General features: G+C 40.7%; 1 protein-coding gene across 3 annotated transcripts in view; it reads right to left on the reverse strand.

The window, feature by feature from the left end:
- ctnnd2a (catenin (cadherin-associated protein), delta 2a) overlaps window positions 1-24,402 on the reverse strand; it is a 215,703-nt gene that overhangs the window by 80,287 nt on the left and 111,014 nt on the right. For all 3 annotated transcript variants that reach the window (XM_026363547.1, XM_026363544.1, XM_026363546.1), the window contains exons 9-13: window positions 23,680-23,887; window positions 23,303-23,420; window positions 22,539-22,671; window positions 18,385-18,558; window positions 7,926-8,232 (exon numbers count right to left, since the gene is read on the reverse strand). In XM_026363547.1, the coding sequence (XP_026219332.1) occupies window positions 7,926-8,232; window positions 18,385-18,558; window positions 22,539-22,671; window positions 23,303-23,420; window positions 23,680-23,887 (940 nt within the window). The remainder of the gene's footprint in view (window positions 1-7,925; window positions 8,233-18,384; window positions 18,559-22,538; window positions 22,672-23,302; window positions 23,421-23,679; window positions 23,888-24,402) is intronic.

The following is a 24,402-nucleotide window of genomic DNA, read 5'->3' on the forward strand; positions in this document are numbered from 1 at the left end:
TAATGTAGCCAGAATGCAGCGAGAAGGGGGAAACATTAGAGGGATCCCAGAAGGTGTTACATAAAAATAAAATGATATTGCGTACATGTACAATGCAGGGCACCCAGCTGTTTCTTACTATTAATGCATTTGTTTATGACTATTTGATTTATAAAGGATTACATAGTAGCATACTATGACTATTTGGCATCTCTTACAAGTATTAACTGTAATACTAACAGTAATAAAACCACTGCATGAATTATCCAGGCCGAGCTGTTTAGCACTACTAAAGCACCCAGATCACTATCCGTCTGGTTGCAACTGCTTTAAAACTAACAGAAATATGAATACACTTTGACATTCAATTATAAATTATTTATCCTATTAATTTTTAATTATTTATAGCAACACTGAGTTGTTTCGAACTTAAATTTGATGAGTTGTCCTTGTGCTGAAGGTTCTACAGCCAGTTATCTATCAACGCAATTTCTAAGTTATATTTACCTCACAGGTAATAAACCGCTGATCCTGCGGTTCAGGGATGACTGCGAGGTACTCCACAATGCATATTAGGAATATGACTCACAGGCACACCAAAATGTTATACTAGTTAAAGTTTTAAACTTCATCTTGTTGTTTTCGAGTGGGGAAAAATAAAGTTTAATATTTTTGGATTGAAGACATGTAGAAAAAGTAAAAATACTAATATATCGGTGTATTTGTTTCTACTGTGGAGCCATTAGCTCTGTAGATTGAGTATGGTTAGGCTGGGCTGTCAAGAATGAGCTAGAGGAGAGGCGAGGTGAAGTGAGGCGTGGGGAAGAGAGAAGATATACAGTAATTCTGCTGGTGTGACATTTTCCCATAATCCCTCCCAAATGCCACCCGTGTCATGAGATGGAGAGGCAGAGAGGTGGTGGGAGTAGAGAAGACGTAGAGAGCGAGCAGCAGAGAAAGCATCAATCGCCATACTTTTGTCGAGAGTTTGCAATGGAAACATCAGGTGATAAAAATGTTTTTTTTTTTCTACCCTATAGATTAATTTGTAGTGCTGAAAAGGGGCTTTTGCATTTACAGTATGTGCATGTGTGTGTGTGTGTGTGTGTATTCCTGTGCATGTGTGTAAAGGATTTGATGAAATGTTAGTAAGTGCCATAAGGAACAATAATGCAATGATTGGATCAAAAGAACATGACAGATCCATTAGTGACTGCGCATATTGCACACACACATTGTACATACACACACGGCTCGATGCCCTTTAATCACTGCAACAATAAACAGAGTAAATGAGTCCATGTTTTGTACTCATATTTCTCACTGTTCAAAACCCAAACATCGTCTAATTGTTAATCAGTCCCCTACTTATGTGTGTGTGTGAATCGTATTTACTGTACAGTATATGCCAGTTTTTAAAGGGTCAAATGTTAACTTGTGTTTACTGTAAGCATGTCTCTGTTTGACTAACCACTGGTTAAACCAAATTATATTTATCTGTCTGTTTCTCTTTCATTTTTCCTTCCCTCTCCCAGGCCTCAGATTTAGGATGAAGCTCACTGTAGCAGAGAAGAAGGCAGAAGCACTGGGTTATTATCATCCCAAGGTCACACACACATACAAACAGATAGGCCACCTCAGAAAAGGAAAATAACTACAATGGGCAATTTACCCAGAACAGGCAGGGATGATGGCCAGGGCACAGATGCACGCACACACACACACACACACACACACACAGCTGTGCCTCAGGGCCAAGGTTCTGGCAATGCATCATTACCCTCCCTTGGAGGTGATTCCATATCCCAGCATGCATTTCTCATGTGGAGAGGAAATTACCCCTGGGCCGTGCTGAGAGCCAATAGAGTGTGTCCTCTCTCCTCTATCTGTCTCTCTTTCTTTCTTCCTTCTTCTCTTTCTTTAAGTCCCTTGCTCACCCTGTGACTGTGCCTTTCCCACCCTCACTGCCTCCCCTCTCTTGGTATCTCTTTTTGAGTCACTCAGTACTAACCCTGGTTTTTTTCTTGTTGCCTTTCTTTATCTTTCTTTTATTGCCACTTCATTTTTCCTCTTTCCTCCTTTGTTCTGTGTCTGATGTAGAAAAAAGATTGATAAAAAAAGTCCTAACTGGCTCTCACCCTCTCTCCCGCCTCCTTCCAGTCAGTCAGTCAAGCAATTGTTCGTGGTGAGGTTAAACATCTGAGTTCCCCTTCTGTTATGACTAGGCATTTATAAAAATCCCATTCATCTGTTACCAGAGCATTTGTAAATCCTCAGGTCTAGTTGACGCGCAGAAGGAAGGCAGTTTATTTGTGACTTCATTACTTCTGTAAATAGCAATACACGGACACACTCAATGAGCAACTTGTAAACCAAGTCACACATTACAAAACAAAACAAAAAGACACAGCAGGGTTCAGTTTTAAAGCCTGTGTTGGTTATAATTCTATATTTCATAGTTGCTAGAAGGTATATATATATATATATATATATATGTGTGTGTGTATACCATAGTTGTTGACTACAAACTAATGCGGAGCAGTGGCAGCAGTGGTTTTACAGCAGCAGTAATAGTAGTAGACTCACATGGTCTCCTTGTCTCTGTCCAAGTGCTGAAACTTTCAAACCCACTTGATTGTTGTGCCTCTGTCCAGAGTGCTGAAGTATTCAAACCCTCTCTTCCTCTTTGCTTTCTCTGCTGTGATCACTGTCAAGTTAACTGAACCCCCAAGTGCACGTTGGTCTTTCTATAGTTGTGATCCTAACATAAATGTACGACCCGATCTGACCCTCAGATACACTAAATGTCGTCACAATGATGGCACTGAACTAGGATCTGTCCACACAGCCACATGTTATTCCCCTTGTAACACATGCACTATATAATCTTTTAACTATAACATCTAATTGTCAGGTGAGACACACACAGCCTTGGACACAGAAATACATCGCACTCAGATAACCACACGCACAGAGTTACTGTTACCCCTGAAAAACGAATAGAGTGATGCATTCGGGCTGTGAGCCAACAAACACTGACAATAAATAGCAAGCAGTGACAATGACATGTCACACCAGATCACATCATACCAAGGTACTGTAAATAGCAATTTCATGTCAGCAGCTCTGTTGTATCCAGCAAATAATGGAGGCACAGGGGACATGTTTTTCTATTTACCTGTGCCATGTATGTTTCATGTCTATTGTTGCATTGTTATGGCTTTAACCCAGAGGTCCAGTAATATGCCTTGCTTGCGATTTAGGGTTTTGGCAGGTTTTTCACTTTGTGTTTTATCAACATTTCACCTAAATGTTAAACGTAGCCCGTGAAAGAAACATAATTCATTTTAGCATCAATGATCACAAGCCTTTGTTGTTGGGTGAAAACAATTTGGAGCGTGTGGAGAAAATGTAAATGAAGAGATTTCATGCTGTAAGTGCGGAGTTAGTATTATCTTATTTTGAAGTGCTGTGTCTACGTTTCAAGCTGATTGAGTGTTTGATGAGATTAGTCAAGCACAGCCCACAGCTGAAACATACCACACTCTCAGACTTCGTAATATTGTTACAACTCTTCTTAGCTTTAAGTCTTGCCAATCATCATTTCTGTCCCTAACCCCCATTCATTTATTTATCCCTCCTGTATTTACATACTAACCCCTAACTATGCCATGTATCCCTCTCTTCTTCCTTAAAAAAAAAAAAACATATAGCATTAACTTTGAGCAGCAGTGTGAATTTCTCCTCTCTTACCGGGAACGCTTTAAACACACAACCAAACAATAAAGGGTAACACTTAACTACATTATGCCCTGCCCCTCTCCAGACATCTGCTCTGTCTTCTTTCTATTTATTCACCTCCCTTCATGTTAATCATCATCTGTCTACTTTCCTTTTTGCCAAATTCCCTTGTTCCCTTTACTTTCCACCCACTTCTCTTTGTGCACTCATCCTCTTGCAACGATAATGGCCTCTAATCTAATTGGCTGCCATACACACACACATGCGCATGCACACACACACACACACACACACACACACACACACACACACACACACACACACACACACACACACACACACACACACACACACACACACACACAAATATACATGCATGCACCTGCATATAACACTGTACAATAACAAATACATGTTAGTCATAAAGTGATGAATAAAAAAAAACACACACACACAACTACACACACCAACTCACACATATGTAACCTCTGCCTTCACTCAGACTGTTTCCTTGTCTAATAGCTGCTAACTCATTTAGCACTTCATGTTAGCACAGCTAGATCCAATTACAGCATGAGAGAAAGTGAAGTTTGAGTAGGAGGCCACTTAACCTGACGGCAAAAAGAAATGTAACCCAAAGCTCCAATTCAGTGGTATCAAGTAGAGTAAAAGATTACATGTATCTAGCAACATCAAAATTAGTCATTATGAAGCTGTTTCCATTTCAGTGCAACTGTGTTGAAATTAATATCACTTGGAAAAGTTAGAAAACTAAACTGGCAAGCAAACTTTTTGTCCGAATTAACATCCAGTTAGTGTAAAGTTGGCAGAGAAGCAGAAGGCAAGTTATTATGTTGCTACATAACAACCTGACATCAATTAATGGAAGGGAAATATTTCTTAGTCGTTTTCATTTCTAAACATAATACAAACAAACACCAAATTAAAATAACAAATATTAGGTGTTTGTTACCTATACAAGATGTTTCTTTCAGTATGTCCTCAGAGAAGATAATACTAATAATTACAAAAATTATTCAAATTTAGGCTCTTTTTTTAACGTTTATTGCATTTTTCTACAACATGGTTACTTTTACTGGGGATACTGTAGCATGCTATGAAAATATATTCAAATATATACAACCTCCTTTTAGGTTTTATGCTCTTTGGTAATCTGTTTCTAAATAAATTGGCTGATATAAATTCATAAAAGTAAACAACTAAGGCATGTTTACACCATCAGTCTCAACTGTTTAAATTTTAAAGAAGCCATGAGCAACTTTGTAAATTTGATTAAATAACAGAGTTGAACTCTGCAAGCAGAGCATTCAACACACAAAAGAGCTCCCACGATGTTGGAACTGTGTCCAGAACGCCTGCATTTCTTTAACAGCAGTTGTGGATTTTGTGTTTTAATCATTTTATTGTCTGAAATTAGGCACGACAGCACAAAACACAAAATGAGTTCCTGGGTATATGCAGATGAAGGTTGAGGCAATAAGGGAAACTAAGTGCTCTCTTATGTATACTTATGCATAAATGTAAGTGTATGGCAGAGTGTCAACGACTCCAATGGGCCAATAATAATCACTACCTTGACAGTACAGTAAAAAACAGTGTTTAAGTAAAAGCCTACAACTAGTTTACTCTGCAGTTGACTGTGTAGCCAGTGTGCATTAGTTCTATATAGAAGTAAATAACATCTACAGCTGCACACAACATAAATTAACCCCCTTGGCAAATTAGTTGAATTGGAAACATTTACAAAGTTTCATATGTTTGTAATGAATAAATCAAACAAGACCAATTTATATGGATCAACAACACTAGTGTTACAAGTGGTTCCTACAAACTCAACACAAAATACTACTTCTAATGACTACTGCTGTCTCAAAATGATTTAACCCCCTGAAGGAATTCCCTCATAAGAGAACACATTTGTAAATCAGGTGTTGTCTCAAGCGTACCGGATGGAGGTAATCGAGGGCTTGATCAGCCGAACCCACTGTGACTTAGAAAACACCACACGTAAACTGGCTAGGGGATGCTTTAACTGTAACGTTGGACTGCTTGTTAGAAATATGAATTATCAAAAATGTTAAGAGATCACATCCTTTCAGAAAGAAAGAAAAAAAGTGAAGGCGAACAAATTCACAAATAAGAACTATCAGGATAAAATGTGAATTATTACATTTGTAGTACTTGTGTTTTAGTGCTTGTCTGTTGCCGTGTTTTTAAACATTATTCAAGTTTATTATTTGTATCCTTTGTTCATGGAAAGATTTCTTATCAAGGCTGTAAAACACTTTTAGGCATGACTGTCAAATAAAGTCAAGTGAATTATACACACCCCAACACACAAGTCTACTACAGGTGTATTCCCGATGCGACTAGACTGCCACTGAAACCAATAATCACGTTTTAATTACACAGACACAAACAAACAAAAATACTAAATAAATAAATAAATAAATAAAGGTGGATACGATTACACAGAGGTTAAATTTGCTGAAAAACACAGATTTAAAGTCTTTCATTCTAACGTTTTTCCCACAGATTAGACAGTAAATGCACCAAATCTCTGTGGGCTGCCTTCCAAATTGAACAGTAGAGAACAGAAAGACACCTCTTGATGTATGAAAACAAAATTTGATGTGCTCTGCTAAAATAACAGATTAATAAATTAGAAGGCTCATCCCTTAACAAGCATTCAAATGTGGGCTCGTCAACATTGTTTTGTTCTACTATACCGTATACTCTACTGCCACAGTCCTCTTCTGTTTTCACACCAATAGCCAAATATCAGTGTCTGCTCTATGACTATTGGAAGTCTAAAGGAAGCCCCTCGTCTCTGAAACCTGTACTCACTTCTTGCTTCTTCTCTCTACACTTTCTTTTTGAGAAGGTCTACTGCTGGAACTCTTTATGATTATTCTGTCTATGCAAACAACAAATTGCAGAAAACAAACTGCAAACAACATAAGCTTTACAAACTGACTGTAAATATATATATATATATATATATATATATATATATAGAGAGAGAGAGAGAGAGAGAGAGAGAGAGAGAGAGAGAGAGAGAGAGAGAGAGAGAGAGAAAAGTTTTTAAAAGTAAAATACTTAAAAAACATAGAGTTGCTCTGTTTATTTTATAGCCAGTAACTGACCAAAGTAAACATGCTGGGATTAAACTGAATAAACATTCTGTGTCATTTGCAAAATTAAATAAAAGACTATAAATTATTTTTTTGCTGAGCGAGAACGTTAGACGTAATTTGTGTTTGTGTGAAACAAGAAGACTGTCTTGAGCCAGTCAATCAGACTACATTAATAATAAATCACCGTGGCCTCATTATCAGTGTGATAGTTCATACAAACTTTACACCACTGAAGAATCTTGAGAACTGTACATTCGTCTGTGCACGTCATTTTGACACTTTCTTTCATTTCATTGTTGTTTTTTTAAATAATTCTCTCCCATCCTCTCCTTCTTTACTCTCTTCTGCAGTCTCGCTAACTCCCTTTCTCCTGTGATTGACAGCTGCTGCTGAGACTTGATCCATGCACGTCCCTGTAATTAAAGGAATTATACATCAAGAGTCCTGTGAAATATATATAAATAAAGAGGGGAGAAGGAGCTTTGCTTAATTGCAGAGACAAGAGGATGGAAGTGATCACAGCCCAGTAGGACTCGTTTGCGCACAGCGTGGCACTAAGGGAGGCAAAAGAGAGCTTCTGAAGGAACTGGTGTGTGATTGGAGTAACACTGTCTTTTATGAGCTGGTATTTCTTTACATATATACACATACAGTATACGGTAACTGTACATAGAACTAGTCCTGATGGGAATACTACTGACCAACATTGGCAGTGGGCACAGAGGACAGGATATGATATGACTCTGGCTCAATTTGTGTCACAAAGCAATGTGACACAAATTTGTGCAAGCACTTTTTTCTGGTTGATTACTTTGCAAGGTAAAGATTGTTATTCTGCTCTTTTCCATTCAACACATCACTGATGTAAACTTTTGAGAACTGTAAAGTCCTTCCTCACAGTTTCATAAATCACCTTCCACACATCTACACATGGATTGTTTCTCACACTTTCTCCTTTCAAAGTGCCTTTAAGCATCCACACGCTGTGAGGCAACAAATTCCTAAAACCCCATACATGCTCATGCAAACACACCACACACATCCTACCTGGGGTCTTTCTGAATAGAGTCAATGGACGGCGAACGCTGTAGGCTGCCTTCAGGCGGCAGAGCTGGTCCTGACTTGCTGTAGGGCGATTCCACCACAGAAGGGCAGTACTGCAGGGTGCGGTAGGGGTCTGCCACGTAGGGATCCGAACCATACACATCTCCACCTCCACCACCTCCACTTGAGGTGTAGCCTGGACCCACTGTAGCATAATTGTTGGTCCCGCCACGACTGTAGCTTCCTGTTCCTGTGCCATGACTTCCTGTGCGCTGCAAAGGGGCGGAGTCAACACCAGGGGAGGAAGGAGCTAGGGTAGGAAAATAGGGACAGAGGACATAACTTAGGACCTGGTCATGGACACGCTGGATCAGGTCTGTGGGGCAAAGGAGAGGACATAAGGAAAAGAGGAGAGAGGGGAGGGAAATGGAGAATGATGGTAAATAGAAAAGTGAGAGATGAGGAGAGGAGGAGAAGAGAAGAGAAGAGAAGAGAAGAGAAGAGAAGAGAAGAGAAGAGAAGAGGAGAGAGGAGAGGAGAGGAGAGGAGAAGAGAAGAGAAGAGAAGAGAAGAGAAGAGAAGAGAAGAGAAGAGAAGAGAAGAGAAGAGAGGAGAAGAGAAGAGAAGAGACGAGAAGATGCAGAAACAGTGATGAACAGGTTGTTGGGAAAAGACAAGTACGTTTCCATATAGATGGATAAATATTGGCCACATGCCCAGGATTAACAACAAGGACCCATGTTTAATAGAGGGAAGGATTGAAGAGGGAAAAGAGAAAAATATCGACAAAAGTTTTCTAGACAGTCTAGAAAGTTTTATATTAATGACCTTTGAAATATATCCACTACATTCACATTTCAAACTGACAAGGTGAAGCTGTGCTTGATGTCTATTTAAATCTCTCTCTATATATATATGTATTTTATCTTACATTAAATAGTGTATGGCTACAAAAAACAAAAAAAGTTTTCCACAAAACTGAAAGTCACACAAACAGTTCATTAACCTGCCATTTCAATAAAAAAAAAAGCGCTAAAACTGATTATTAGCCTATTCGTGTGTAGCTGGAGGACGACAGTAGAATTGTACAATGAGCTATCTGCTTTGTGAGCAATAGGAAAGTAGTAAAAAAATAAATAACACCACAAGCTGTCTCTCTTTAGAGTGAGATGGAAATTGAATGGGGATTTGCTCAGGGATGTAAGAAGCCTGCAGGGGCACACTAGCTGTCACTGTCTCTCCCCGCGGCGTTGCAAGCAGTAGATTGGTGATATATCTAAGTGTTAATGTGAGTCTGGGGGCTTCATTTCTCTTGTGGTAAAAACACTGGGACAGAAAGTATGTGTATGTTTGACGGAGGGGGGGGGTCCATCTCATCCGTCAATAGGTCTGTGTACAAAGAAGCACACACTTACACAGATGCAAAATCACCGTAAATGTGTTCTTTAGGGAGGATGTGACGAATCACAAAGCCCTGAAATCAATATGTATGTGCTCCTGTGATTGACTTTGGTTTTAACACAGTCCAATGAGCCTGCTATTACAGAGAGTATTCGCTTTTAAAACTGTGTCTGGGTGGGAAGCAACATATTCCTAAGGGCCAGGACAAAAGCCCTCCTATGCATTTCATATACACGCACGGGAGTGAACGCATATAAACACACATTTACGCATTATATAAACCTCTGCACTGAGTAAGGAATGGATGTTTGAGTGTGCGCAGGGGTTGAGTGTCTCATTGTTATGTGACCAACAAACTTGCTCTTTAGCGCTGTCTTGAGTGGTGGCATTTACTTGACCTTCACAACCCTCTTATCTCTCTTGCACACTCACACACACTCACACACACACACACACACACTCACACACACACATCTGATCTGCCCCACTTATTTAGTAGAACCAATCCTTAACAACCATTTGCCAAAGCTCTTATTTAAATTCTTCCCATCAACTCTGGTGAACTCCATTAGTCGGCCCACCAGAGGCACAAGGAACCTTTTGGATGATGTAACCACATTAGCATATTCATATTTCCTAACTCTGAAATCAGGTTAACAAAAATCCTTTGCCAGCCAGACAGTGGAAAAATTCAAGCTTCAGACTCAGCCATGCAATGCCCACGATGGTAAAGGCTGTGTGAGCTCCTCTCCTGATGCCCCCAAGTTTGACAAAGATCCAAAGAATTGGGCAGGGGAAGAGAAACACCGAGTGAGCCTGGGAAGAAAAAAAAAAAAACAAGAGCGAAAGCGCTGAGAGAAGAAGAGTTAAACGAGAGGGAGGAAACACGAGGCGATGGAGGGAGTGACAGTAGAGCCACAGAACAGAGGCTATAGGAGGGTAATGAAGCAGAGTTACTCCCATCAGAAGCGAATCCCAGTCTTTTCTGTACTCTTTAAATCGTGCCTGTGCTCTGTCTGTCTTTCTGAACGTCTCATTAGCAGCAGGAGCTTTAAGCCAACACCACCAGTGTCAGTGCGCACTCACCGAGAGACTTGACACCCAAATAGGACGAACATTAAGAGAGTAAGAGGGGACGGAGGAGCAGTGAAAAGAAGACAAAAAGAAAAGACAACAAACAAAACAAAACAAAACACGTCAAATTATTCTTATAGCCTGTGCTGTGGCCACTGAACGGTGATGTGCTTAGAAAGCAGTTGAAAAAGGAAGAGGGGGGGCAAAGAAGGCACGAATGACAGAGGGATGGTAGAGACATTTTTCCATTCTGTTGCTTGGACCTACCGACATCTCTCTGTGCATTTGTTTTTCTTCTTCACTCAATCTATCTGTTCGTGCTCCCTCTCTTCTTCTTCTCCTATACCTTAAGTAAACGGAGTTCTGCTGAATTTATCATGTGCTCTGGTAATGGTGTGTTCTGACTGATGACTCGACCTTTTGGGGCCAGTGTTGCTGGGCTAAAAATCAGCATGTGGGTGTCTGTTTATGTATGCACTCATTTCATTGAGCCTGTATTTCTGTGTGTGTTTCTGTGTGTTATCGTTTGAGTTTAGTATTAGAATTATAACACATCCAGCACATATTTGAAGGTTTAGGTTTACAGTTATGGAATAAAGATCAAAACCACAGGTCTTCACAACTAAAACATGCGTGTGCAGGACTATGAGAGGGTATGTCTTTCATTAATTAGCTAAAGACCAGCACCAGACAAACTCACTGTGCTGTTTCATGAATATTAAACAAATCATGAAATGTGACACGTGTATGCAAACACACACACACACACACACACACATGCATGCTCTAGTAACACTTCTCACGCCGCACTGCCATTGTGTTTGAGAGGAAATAAAAAGGCCGGGTGTGTCTTTGTATTCCCTTGCTTCAGCATAGAGTAAACAAATTGCGGCTGTGCTCCTGCTGGCAGATTAGCGATGGGAAGGGAAACTCTATTAGTCATTTGACACAGTGATACCTCTGTAATTAGCCAGCCGGCACGAGGGGTCGGCTAGCTTAGAGTGGGACTGAATTTGTCTTTGGGCTGCTGAGACGGGGGGAACCCTGGCTGAATGTACACGAGACAGAAGCAAACAGGGAGGGAGGGAGGGAGGGAGAAAGAGTGAGAAATAAAAAACTAGAGGGGGATCAAACCAATCCTCGGAGCTTTCCATGTCTATCCTCCTTCTCATTCTTTCATCTCTGCCTCTATTTCTTTCAATCCCACTCCGTCCTTGTCAGTGTCTTTTTTTTCTTCATTCCCTTGCCCTTTTCTCTGCTCTCTTTATTTCTGTCTACCTCTTGATCTGTCTCTTTCTGTCCATACCTCCATCCATCTTTTGTTTCTCATCCATCACTTTTCAAACCTCCTCTTTCAACACACTACCCTTCTTCTCCACTTCAAGCTCCCTCCCTCCCTCCTGCCTCCATCATCCGTTCATTTCATGTGTTTCTTTCCCTTTCTTCCCTAACACCCCTCTGTCTGTCTCCCTCGCTCTCTCTATTGTGGTTGTAGTAGACTATGTGATCAGAGCTGAGGACATGTCCTTTCTCTCGACACGCTTCAGTGCTTCAGCACGATTACACAAAACCCCTTCAGTACAGTCTCTATCGCTCTCATACACACACACAAACACAGACACGTGCATGCACGCATATGTGGATTTCTAAATATCCAAGTGATTGACATGGACTAAACATGGAGCTCACACACGCACACACAACTTGGATGTAGAAACGAGTTAGGAGTATAGATTCTCCCTCTGTTTATCCCTTGGAGGCCAATACACAAGCTCTTGATGTTCCTGAGCTGGGGGACGCATGACACACATACAAAGAAATGCCCCCTTTTGCACTTTTAATACCACATATACAGCGTTTAACATGTGGGAGCTGTAGGACACTTGCTCTATGAGTCAAGGTGCGAGGTCCACGTTGACACTTCAAGGTCTCCAGGCCAGTGGCTGCTGCTAAATGTTCATGGTGCAGGAAGACAATGAAAGTCACAAAAAGAGATGAGATTCTCTGTTTCCAAGAGGAAAGGTGATCCATTTATATAATGCATGAAGGTACTGCATGTGACACCCTCTGGTGTTTGGCAGTGGATTCTAGTAAAATTAACACTCATGGTGCCTGCCTCATTTACAAAGGCAGCACCACGAGTGTTATTAGGTACTTTGTTAGTCCATGTTGCCTTTTTGTTTTTGTCTTTGACACTTTGAACTGTCTTGCTGAACATTTTTAATTATTGATTAACTGCTGCTTCTTCTATCCTCTGCATTACTTGGTCATTATTATCTGCTGCTGATTTTACAGCAACATTTTTGATGTGATATTTGTGTTTCTTAGTAACTCTAGAAAAGGATGGAATACATCATGGCTCAGTTCTTAGCACTGCTGCCTCATAGCAAGACTCCTGGAAAAGACACTAAACCCTGTGTTTGAATGGCAATATTATTGTTTTTAATAGTCTGGCAGCTGTAGCTTTGTGAAGTTTACATTTCTTTTGTGTTTATATAGGTTTCTTCCAGTTGCTCCTTTTTCCATGCAGGTTAGGTGGATTGGACACTCATGATCACCCAATGTTCTTTTCTATTTGTACTCTGCCGCCTCTTGCCCACTGCTTGCAGAAATAAGCTCCGGCACCCAGTGACCTTGAGTAAGATAAGTAGCTCAATAAATGGACAGGCATCACACACAGGACATTGATGACTTACTAACATAACATATATTGGATTGGGTTGGATTCCATCTAATAATAAATAAGGTTTATGAGAAAACAAGTTCAAATGTGCTTTCTTATGATCATAAGGTCAGGTTATTTCCCACAAATTTTTATTGTATGCTAAAAGAGCGCACAGAGCTAATAAACAGTGTAGGTGATGATAAACTGTGAACCAATTAATGAATAAAACATGTTTTGCATACAGTATGAACATTTAGGTTCATTTGAGAAACGCTGCTTTTGTCCTGACTTTAAATTTATCTTTCAAATTTGTCTGCGTGATCCCCGTGGACAAACAACAGTTAAGAATTCATTACTGCTGATGAAACACAGAATATGGTAATCATGTAAACTGAGACAGCATGGGACACGAGAGTGTGTGTGTGTCTTTGCATGCCCTGTGCATGTTTTTGCAGCATTAATGAGAATAATATTTGTGGCCGTGTGTGTGTGTGTGTGTGTGTGTGTGTGTGTGTGTGTGTGTGTGTGTGTGTGTGTTCACTTATTTTTGCTTATGTGTACAGTGTGGGTTTGTGATAAGGAGGTGTGGGGTGACTAACACTAAATTAAGTTAAACCTACATTTAGGTAGCGCTGTATGTTCACGGGGGAAAGAGATTGTGCTGATCTGTAGAGTAAGTCAGATGGTTTGAGCTGGTAATTAAAGATTTTTGAGGCTTCAGCAAAAACTCTCAAACTGTAAATAGCGTACAGTATACGTCACATGGATTATAAAATGAGCTTTTGTCCACTAAGTTGAATAGCACTGTAGGTCATTGTTGCATTGCCTGTCACAGTTCAGTTCATCCGTCTGCAATTTGATTACTCCAGAGAAATCTCACTTGAAAATGAAAAGAAATAAATCAATTCTCACTACCTTTCTTCTTTGGTCCTGTTCCCCTTCCTGCCCTATTAAACTAAGATTAGACACTGCCTTCCAACAGGGAGCTGGGCATTTAACTACCGCAAATGTTTTCACTGTGGAGTAAACAACACATTTACCGGTATTTAAAAGACTGTAGGTTCATTAAGAGAACCACAGGATCAGAAGCCAAGCTCAAATTAATCCAAAATAATGTTAATTATAAATGAATAAAAGGAGGCTGCAAATGTTTTTTACCTATTAATAATCTTGGATGAAAAAGTCAAACAACCTTTGCTGTATTTAAATATTTAAAGTATTATACTATATTACTACTATACAATATGTGCAATGTGTTGTGACATGTTGCAAAATGTTGTGAAGGTATGTACTAGATATTAAACACTTCAAACATTGCAATATTCAAACTAATTAACATAGCTGCACAAAACACATTTCGCTCTCTCTCTCAAACAAACATACAGCCCATGCAGGCGATGATTAGTATTATAAACCACATTTGGATACTGGAGGACGTGCGTCAGATGAAAGTGGGCCTTTTCTTTTTTATCATTCCTTCTTCCCAATCTGTCACCTTCTCTATTTAAGAGGTGCTCTGAACTTTTCCCGCTCTGACACACAGTAAGGTACAGTCTCTCTTCGGCTCCCTTCGTCTTTAGCCCATTCCTTCCTCCTCCCTTGGTCTTGCTTTCTCTCTCTCTCATCTCTCCCCGCCATCACCCTCTCTGTTCTGTCCCCCTCATTAGGATGTCAGATCTCATTACAGAAGGAACGGAGCAGATTTAAAGGCGAAAGCAGATTGGTTTAACGGTTTGATGCTAAAACCTCCTCACATTGCTTCCTCTCCTTTTTTTTACCGTGCATATGCGTGTGGAAGGTCAGAGGGACGCATGCTATGAAGCTGCAACTTCAAGTGAAAATAATCCCACTTTGGTTTCATGAGACGTGATAACACACACAAACCCTTGCACTTGTGTAACAAAGTTGATCCTTGGAACTCATGGGAACCGCAGAAACGTTTGAACGTTGAAAATGTGTAAATATCTCCCTCACAATAATAGCCTCTACTGTTATATACACCCAAGAATGACTGGCCTAAAGGGGAGTTTAGAATTCTGGAGATGAGGCTCTCATTTGCAAAGCTTTGGGAGTGGATCCTGAATGGAGCACTGTCCATGGTGCTGCCTGGGTGGCAGGTGATAAGGCATAAACACTTCAACAAAACTACCGAGTAGTGTTGTTAAATGTGTATGCTACGAAATGCTAATTCCCCATGCAGCTCTGTGCCATTTGGTTATCTGGTAAAGCCTGAGAAAATGTAATCCAAGAATGTCTGTGTGTCTGTCTCCTCTACTACAGGGAACAATGTTAAACTACACAGCACCCCTTATCAACAGCAATAGTTCAACCTGGCTACTAGATGCACCTGACAAATAACCACGGCGGTGAATCTACCCATTCTCTCCAGTGCCACTTTACCTACGTGCAGGACTGATGGTAAGCTATTAAAGAGAAAAAGTGCCACATCCATTCAGAGCTGCAGTGTTTCCCAGTGGTCAGAGTCATTAATACCAAGCCGAGATAGCTTGCATGACATAAGGAGGAGAGGTGCAAGGGCAAGAAATTAAGAGGAGAGGAAGAAAAAGCAAGAGAACAAGGAGGGAAGGTTAGAGGAAATGAGAGGAAGGAAAAAAAGAGACGGAAAAGATATAACCAATGTGTAGTATCCTCTAAATTAGTAGAGACTAGGACAGATGACATAAACAGGAAATTCAAGTGAAAAGAGAAGCAAATAATAAGAAGCACAAAGAGAGAGAGAATAAAGACAGTGGGAGGGATGTCAAAAACAGAGACTGTAACAAAGGAAAAGAAAGCACAGCGACAAAGTGCAGGCCATTTGAAAAAACACACTGTCTCTTTGGAAAAATAAACAAATGTGTAAGCCACATCCTGAGGCTTTTTCTTGCTTCTCTTGATTCTCCTCTGTACCAGAATGTGTATGCATGCGTGCGCAAGAGACGCTGTGACCATGCAGGAATAATCACTTGAAATAGGCCACATTAACCTGCAAGTCCTCTGGGGCGCTGGCCTGGTTTAATCCAAGAATGAAACGCTGCGTGTCAATGCCTACACACATGCGCAGTGGAATAAAATACACACAGATACAAACTCATACTTGCACAGATACATTGGGTTATGCATGAATGTGCGCATGCGCTGTGCAGATAGGAAAAGAGGATGAAGAGGGTGAGACGACAGTCAAAAAGAGGAGTGTGAGAAAGACATGAGACCAGACACAGACGTACACGCAGTCATACAAGCACAGCAGATGTTTAGTGGCAACTTATTTGTAGCTTTTCCCCAGCTGTAAATAGATAGCTTTGCTGTTAGTCTATTGTAACACTCGGGCCAGCAGTGAATGTAGAAGTGTACTGAGCTGTGAAAAGAGTCAGGAGCAATGAAACTAAACAGACAGGTGTTTTAAACTGGACCTGACTGAATTTTCAAGTGTGTTGTCGAACTGTCGTCCACAGAGCTGCAAGAAAATGCCAGCAGACTTCCTAAGGCTACAAGTGTCTTTGTTTATTAGGGCTCTTACTGGATGATACAGTACTTGGTGGTGGCTGAGCATTGCAGTAAGAGCAGATGCAAAGGAAAATCTCCTCAAAATATAAAGTAAACCCTCAGCAAAGAGGGAGGCAAACGCCATGTCCTGTCTCTCCCCACCTGACCCTCAGTCTTAAACTGGGTCAGTGAAATAGCCAGCACATGTACAACTGTAGCCACTTCAATTGCTTTTGTTGTACCACTCTGGCCTTCTTCATAGTAAAGCGTCCAGTTAAGTAATGGCTCACACGTTCAGTGAAAACCATGTGCGAGCTTAATTTGACTGGATGTGTCTTGTTTAAATTGGGCTTGAATTAGCACGCTGCACAACATATAGACCCACTTATTACAGCGTTGCAATTTTGGTGTGAAAACCCACACAAATATCTCCCTTCCCTTTCATCAAAGGAATGACTTATAGCATTAATTACATTGATCCATGCCAGCTTAATGAACCAATAATGTGAGGCTGCCATTGCCAAGAAAAGGCACTATGACATAATTAATGACTTGCTGCTCAGCATGTCAGCACAGCCTTTATCAGTTCATTATGTGCTATCACTCTGTGCATTACGAATCCTTATTAGACAATCTCCTTGTCATTGCACATACTATTCACATGACTTTGACTTTTAAAACATTCTGCACTAAGGCCAGGCCTTTATTCAACAGCTCACAGATGCTGTTCATCCTTACCACAGTGTGCTCATTTACCAGTGCGGTAAAATCGATATAATCTGGTGGAGGATTTGGTTCCAAACAAGATGAGATAATCTATTAAAACACCATATCATAGGAGAAGCGTATTGTAAACCTTAAGCGTTGCAATTAAATGTACACACTCTAATCCACAGTCTATTGATTTTGGGAGCTCCAGTGCAAATTTCCTTTATGAGTTCTCTTATACCCATGTGTTGAAACTACAAATACAAGCCACAGTAAATTATAGATAACAGTGAACCCTCTCTGTACATCTCTCAAGCACAATTATTTAATTAACTCCTGCTGTCAAAGACAACCCTGTCGCTGCATGCACCGTATAGAATTTCACTGACGTTAATCAAAGCAATATCCCAGAATAAGAGCAAGACCAATGATGTCTGTGACATGTGCTTCAAAAGCTCTGCGCAGTTCTTACTCCTTTCAACTGAGTCAAACTCTCTGGTCTAGAGTGGCGTATTTACTGCTATGATTCTGACCCAAATGCTAATGATAGCTATTAAGGCTAGGCTGGTTAATGACATCGAGGGAGCTGTGAACGTGGCGTGACCGACTTGGGTGTTTTCATGTGAGTATGATACGGTAATGGGATTAACATGGCGTACCTAAACCCACATTGAGATAAGCTCAATGAGGCCCTATTAAAAATACATTGCTGGCAACAATGGTGTTACGGAGAGAGCGGGTGGGAACGTGTGTGCCTGGCTGTGTCAATTTGTTAGAAAATGTACCCAACTGTGGTTCATTCCAATTTAAAAAATAAATAATAAATAAATAAAGTAAAATAAATAAATGAAGCACACAAAATAGTGCGACTAAGTAACAAATAGTTTGGTAATGGCCTATACTCTGTATTCTGTTTTTGAGATGTTGGAAGAGACATTTTAGATTTAATACTATTAGTTAATATCTATGTAAGTAATATTACTTATATCACAAAAAAAAAAGATATTCAGTTTTATCAATATAACAACATAAACACATAAACTCCAGTACGAAGTGAAAGAAATACAAAAATGCTAACATGAAACTACATAGCTGGATGTGATAATACCAAAACAGCAAGGGCCATACCGGTGTTGTTGCGATAAGGGCCTGTGTCCGGCCCCTGGCTCTGGCTAAGGCTCCTCATGGGGCCTTTGTTGTGATAGACGCGTTCTTCATAGATGGGGTCGATGTGCTGCTCTGGGGACCCCAAGGGCCGAATGGGCTCCTGACTGTGCTGACTACTATAGGAGCCACGAGAGCCTGCAGAAAAGAGTGAGGAAGAGAAAAAAAAAAGGTGTAAGGAGGATGAAAGAGAGAGGACAAATGGGGGAGAGGCAAATATGAGATACGCAACAGGAGGTAAGGATAGGTGGTACAGAAGAAATGAAACTGAGGCAGGGGAGATAATTTCGATAAACTTCAGGCAGAAAATGGAAAAAAAAAATGTTTTGATGGCAAAAGACCACAGAGGAATGAGATATATGACATGAAAGCAAGAGAGGATAGACAAATATGTAAATAAGGACAAATACATGTGGCAGAAGACAGAAGAGTAAGGACAGAGTGCAACAGCTGTGCAGATGATGGGTGAAAGATGATAACATTCACAATATGAAAAAAGAAAAAGGTGAGAAAAATAACACTAAATAAAATAAAATGCACATGTATTTTAAACTATTGTTTTTAGACAGCTTACCATTATAATATTTAGTGTAAAGGTAAGTGTGAGAGTGTGTGTTGGTTTGTTTGTGTGCGCATATATGGTGAGTGAGCTAGAAATGCACCAAATGAGAAGCAGAGAACAAATGACAGAAGAATAAAGAGATACATGGGTAGTGACATCTGTGAAAGCCTGTGCAGAAGGATTCACAGAAAGAGAGAGAGAGACAGGAAAGAGCAAAACAAAAGGTGCCTCTATATTTCAGTTTTTTAACCTCCACGGAGCAAACTGCTGGTCGTCAGCTTTAAAATAATGAAATGCAGCGCCCCTCCTCTTGCTCTGTGTGTGGCAGGAATCTCACAGACACAGTGCAAAGAAAGACACTGACAGGAGACAGTTGTTTATTACATAGCAGCACAAATTTAAATTAGAAAAAAAGGAAAAAGGCGGGAGACTTTTAGGAGAGTTTGGAGGCGAGTGAGCAGGGCTTTGGTAACACGGCAGAAGGTAAAGTGAAACGACGTTCAGAAATGCAGAGACTTAAAAAGCGATGAGTAACTGAGAGAAAGAGCGACGGTCCAGTGGAGCCAACGTCGCATCACATCGCGTTATCTCTCAGACGCTGGCGAGTGGTGTGCAAAGGATATACCAGCGAATGAAGAGTGCAAGGGCTCAGATTCAAACCCCCTGTGTGTATCGTCAGCTTAACACAGCCAAAACCCCTCAACCCTTCAGATCACATCAAAAATCAATGCATGTGAGCCACTCAGCTGTATCAGTAAGATCATGTACGTACAGTAGCTTGTAGTACTACTTGCTGTAGTTTTTGTTCCAGCTTAGCATCGGCGTATCTTGTCTTAACTGTCCAATAAAACGGACAAGCAAGAGAGTGTATCGCAGATGAATCGCTGCGAACACGCAGCTGGATTAATTATCTCATGCTTCTTTACAGTTTATGAAGTAGGACTGTTTAAACAGCCTGAGGTGCGTCCAAGAGCCGGCCTCCTCTTCCTGCACTACTATGGCAAATGATAAAGCGATGGTTTGCCTCATTATGCCTGTCTTGGGCATGACTGTAGCAAAGAGGCCACTGCGTTTCACGCAACCGTGTCCTCCTTTCAGCAGCGTTGTTAACTGACTGGCCTGTTTACCTCCCTTGCTTTGGGAAAGGTAGGCTGCCTCCTGTCACACTCTGCCAGCCAAGAGTAGCCAGATAGAGAAAACAAACAGAAAGACGGAGAGGGAGTCAGAAGGGGGGAGCACAAAAAAGAGAAAGAGAGAGAGAGCTTACGTTTACAGCGTGTTATTGTTGGACGCTATGTGCAGCATATTACAGCTTCCATTGAGATCAATTGGAATGAGGTGCATTTAGAAAACAGATAAAGGGAAAAAACAAGCAAGAAGAAGAGAGAGACAGTCAAATATGCATGAAACAACGCTTATTAGAGTCACGGACACACCCATTAACGGCATTACTGATCCTGACTCCTCTGAATCCTCTCTCTCCCTCTCCCTCTCTCTCTGGCTCATGCCTTTTATCTTTGAAGTCTTGGTGAGTCAGTTTTATTTCTTTATTCATGTATTTTTTGACTCATAAGGGCCCATTTATGGAACCACTGGCCTCCTTCTTTCAGAGGGAGAACTTTAAGAAGAGAAGACAGAATTATGCAGGGAGAGAAAAAAAAAAACAGGAGAAAGATGCCATTGTTTGATGTTACATTCAATAAAATATTTAAAAAGGATAGCAAAATATAAAAGTCAGCTGTGTTCCCTTGATTCGGCGCCGTTAAAAAGGCCTAAACAAGTATAAATTACACGTACTGTGAAAGAGGAGATTTCTATCTAAATAAAACCACAGTTGACAGCCATTTCTATTATTTGCTTCTCATGAGTAAATATTCACCCACTGTATTTTTACCAGGATGAGCTGAGGTTTTTTTTTATTTTTTTTTTTATCTGCTGAGTTAATACAAGACATCAAAGCTGATGAGTGCATACAAGTTAAATATAGAACAGGACTACATAGTTGAACATCCAAGAGATCGCTGCGGTACCTGAGGCTCTGTCGTCAACCAGCAGTCAAAGTCGGGCGGAGCTCGGTCTCAGACTGTATCTGAATTTTATTTATTAATAATCATTAATTATTTCTATTTGCTAAATATAAACCGGTCATTTTCCTCAGCTGAGTATCATGCAGTTGATCCAATGTGTGATATTTATACACAAACGACTGGATCACTCAGGCCCTTCATGCTGAAAGCACCGGGAGGAAATGTCTTTTTTTAGGCGATTTCTGTTTTACGCAGCTTAACTCCACTGTGGAGTAGGTGCTGTAGAGCTGTTAAGTACCTCTCCAAACGGGCTACTCAGATGAACTCTGCTGTGCTTTCTCCAGGAGGATGTCACCCACTGGGAATAAGCAAACTAGCATCTACAAATAACTTCTGGATGGTCGATTTGTGGAATTATGGTGTGCACCAGGATTACAGCGCATTTCAATGCAGACGCCTCACGTTTCCGTTTGATACGTCCTCGTTCAGCTGCTCTGATACAGTCAACCACAGTGTGGCAGTCCAAGTAAAAGCTAATTCTGATAGTTATATGACCCAGGTTAGCTAATTACTGTGACAGTATGAGATCTCTTTTCCTCCGAGACCCATTCATGCTCAGTCTTTGTCTTTTTTCTTCTTCATTTAAAGTCTTCAGGAGAGATGAAACCCCAGGCACTGCTTCAGGATCACAGTTATGCCCTCAGGGTAAAGCATGAAGGTGATGTTCTTCATCAGTGTAGCTCCAAGTTTAAAGCACCAATCAATTAAACTTACTCCAGCACTTCAAAACACAGCTGCCGGGTTTCATCAATATGAATCCTGTGAAATATTTCACTTTTGTTTCATGAAATTATGAAATCACTCAATCAGCAGGAAAGAACTCTGTAACAGAGCATTTGAAATGGGTTTTGCCAGGACTCAGTCTAAGCTCGTCCATTCACTGGCACATAAAAATAGAGGAAAGCATTTTTACTTATTTCCTTTATCCCCTAAAATTCTCATAATAAAAGGATGTTCACTGTTTGCTAGTTGTGGAGCTATTTCTTTGTGCTCTTCTACTACAAGGCGTGACAATTTAAAGTCCTCGAATGTGTGGGCTATCTGCTGTATTTAATTCAAACAGGCACAAACAGCCAACGTCAGATAAAATTTTACACTGAACTACTACGGACCATAAACAGCTGGCACAACACATTTTCATTTTGGGCTGACATTCAGCCAACTCAATTTCATGTTGTCAAGAGAGAAAGCCATTAACTAGTCAATGCAACTACAAGAGCAGCCTGAATTCTGCCTGTACCAAGACCAGCGTGATTCAAATACATTCAGCTCCCAGCCACAGATGCACATCTCTCTTAAAGTATGCAGAACAGCTCTGATTTACAGCAGGACATAAAACCCCAAGCACATGACAGATTTCCATACATCACTTGACTATTCACGGCACAGTTGGTTAAACTAGACGTACACATTTGTTTGAGTTTCTGTCTAGGTGCATGTGAAACTGCATGAGCAGTGTGAACTCCCACCTGCGAGACTGCCAGGCCTCTGAAGTGTAGCAGTAGCGTAGAGCTCGTGGGAGATCTTGTACTGGTCAGACGCGTGATGAGCTGCCAGCCGTTTAGGAGACAGTGTGGCATAGCTCCCTATGCCTGAACTCATCTGCAAAAGACAATTGTAATGCTGCTATTAAAGTGCATTGGCAGACAAACATATAACAGCTGACGTGTTGGAAATGTTGATTGTTGCGTTTCAGATAAAAATAAGTTGCCATTTTACTTTGTTACTGTATCCAAACGAGAAACTTTTCTAAAAATGGGCTTATGAATGGAAATGAGCTGTATGTGCAAACTGTGCCAAAACCACTTAGAGTAGAAAAAAAAAAGTTATGTTTTCACCAAGAACACCCACACACGAAACTTCTGCAATGGTACAGTGTGAGATAATGGATATGCATTCAAAGTACATGTTCAGAAACTTAATGCATTGATTTAGTTTCACTGTATGATTTGCTCTGGTGCTGTTTTCCATATCAGCTATATCACTTTTGTCATGATTAAAGACCTGACAAATTGTCAGCTGCATGGCGTCAATAAATTCTATGAATAATGGTATGACTGTGTGTCTGGCTACTGCTACTGTGGTGCTAATACCCACATAATTACCAGATTTACTGTTCTGTACGCACATGTTCTCAAAATCACATGTAACATGTAAGAGCATGCACGAGTGTAGGATAAATCATTTAATCATTCATTTGTGAATCATACTGTACGACTGTAACATTCTCTACCTGGTGAAGAGGGGACGACGATGAGCTGGCCCCTCCCCCCGCTGCTGTAGAGTTGGGTGGAGATGCCACCCTCAGAGGAGACCTGCCTCCTCCTGCTGTTGTCACAGCAACTGTAGTACTGGAAGGCAAATGGGCAAAGTAACATAATTTGTCTGAAAAAAGCAGATTTCCTCCATTAATGTGTTCGTGATGCATGTGTGTATTTTACTGCATGATTGCAAAGATTAGAGAACATTGAACTCCAAAGGCAAATTTCCATTTCCATTCTCTTCTATTTCTGTTATCACTTCTTTACACCATCTGAATTTATTACACATCAGTATTGGCAGCAATTTGACAAAATCAATATCATGGTCACAGTCACTGTGGCTGTCTACCTGTATGACTTGGCCAGCCGATTAGCAGGAGACTGTTTGCTGGGAGAGGAGGAGGAAGGCAGGCGTTGAGTGGTAGAGTACCCTGATGCATCAGAGGCTGACCCCAGTCGCTGAAGCTTACTAGGGGAACCGGACCCTGAGCCTCCTCCTCCAGACAGCGGGGAACTGACACGCTGGGCAGGCAAGGTGGAGCTGGAGTAGTAGATACCTAGAGAGCAAGTGAGGGGAGTTAAAACTTATGAAACCCAGAGGGTAGAGGAATGAGTGTGAATGCACTGAGGCTAAGGTCAATAATGTAGAGCGCAGATACAGAGAGAGAGAGAGAGAGGAAGTCATCACTACATCACTGTACTAGAGTATTCTATGCTGTATATCATTTTGTTTAGCTTAAGTAAAAATATATGCTGCATGAAAAACGTGTTGCATGTGTGGTACTACACATGTAGGCTTATACCCATGACCAGAAACAGGATTTAACATAGCTTATAATAAGTATAAATTACAGAGGGGTGACACTAACATGGTAAAACTTATATATACTGCAGGCTCTGAAGACATTCAGCAACTAGCACCGTTTTTATTCCGATTCTCATGCATGTCTGTCAGTGTCTCCAAATGTCATTCCTGTGTGTCCACATTGCCTCATGCTTTGCCAGCTTAATTTATTATACAGAATCTCCATGAGATACAGAGAAAAAATATAGAAGACAAGAAGAGATAAGT

The sequence above is a fragment of the Anabas testudineus genome, chromosome 2, assembly GCF_900324465.2.
Source record: "Anabas testudineus chromosome 2, fAnaTes1.2, whole genome shotgun sequence".
NCBI lineage: Eukaryota > Metazoa > Chordata > Actinopteri > Anabantiformes > Anabantidae > Anabas > Anabas testudineus.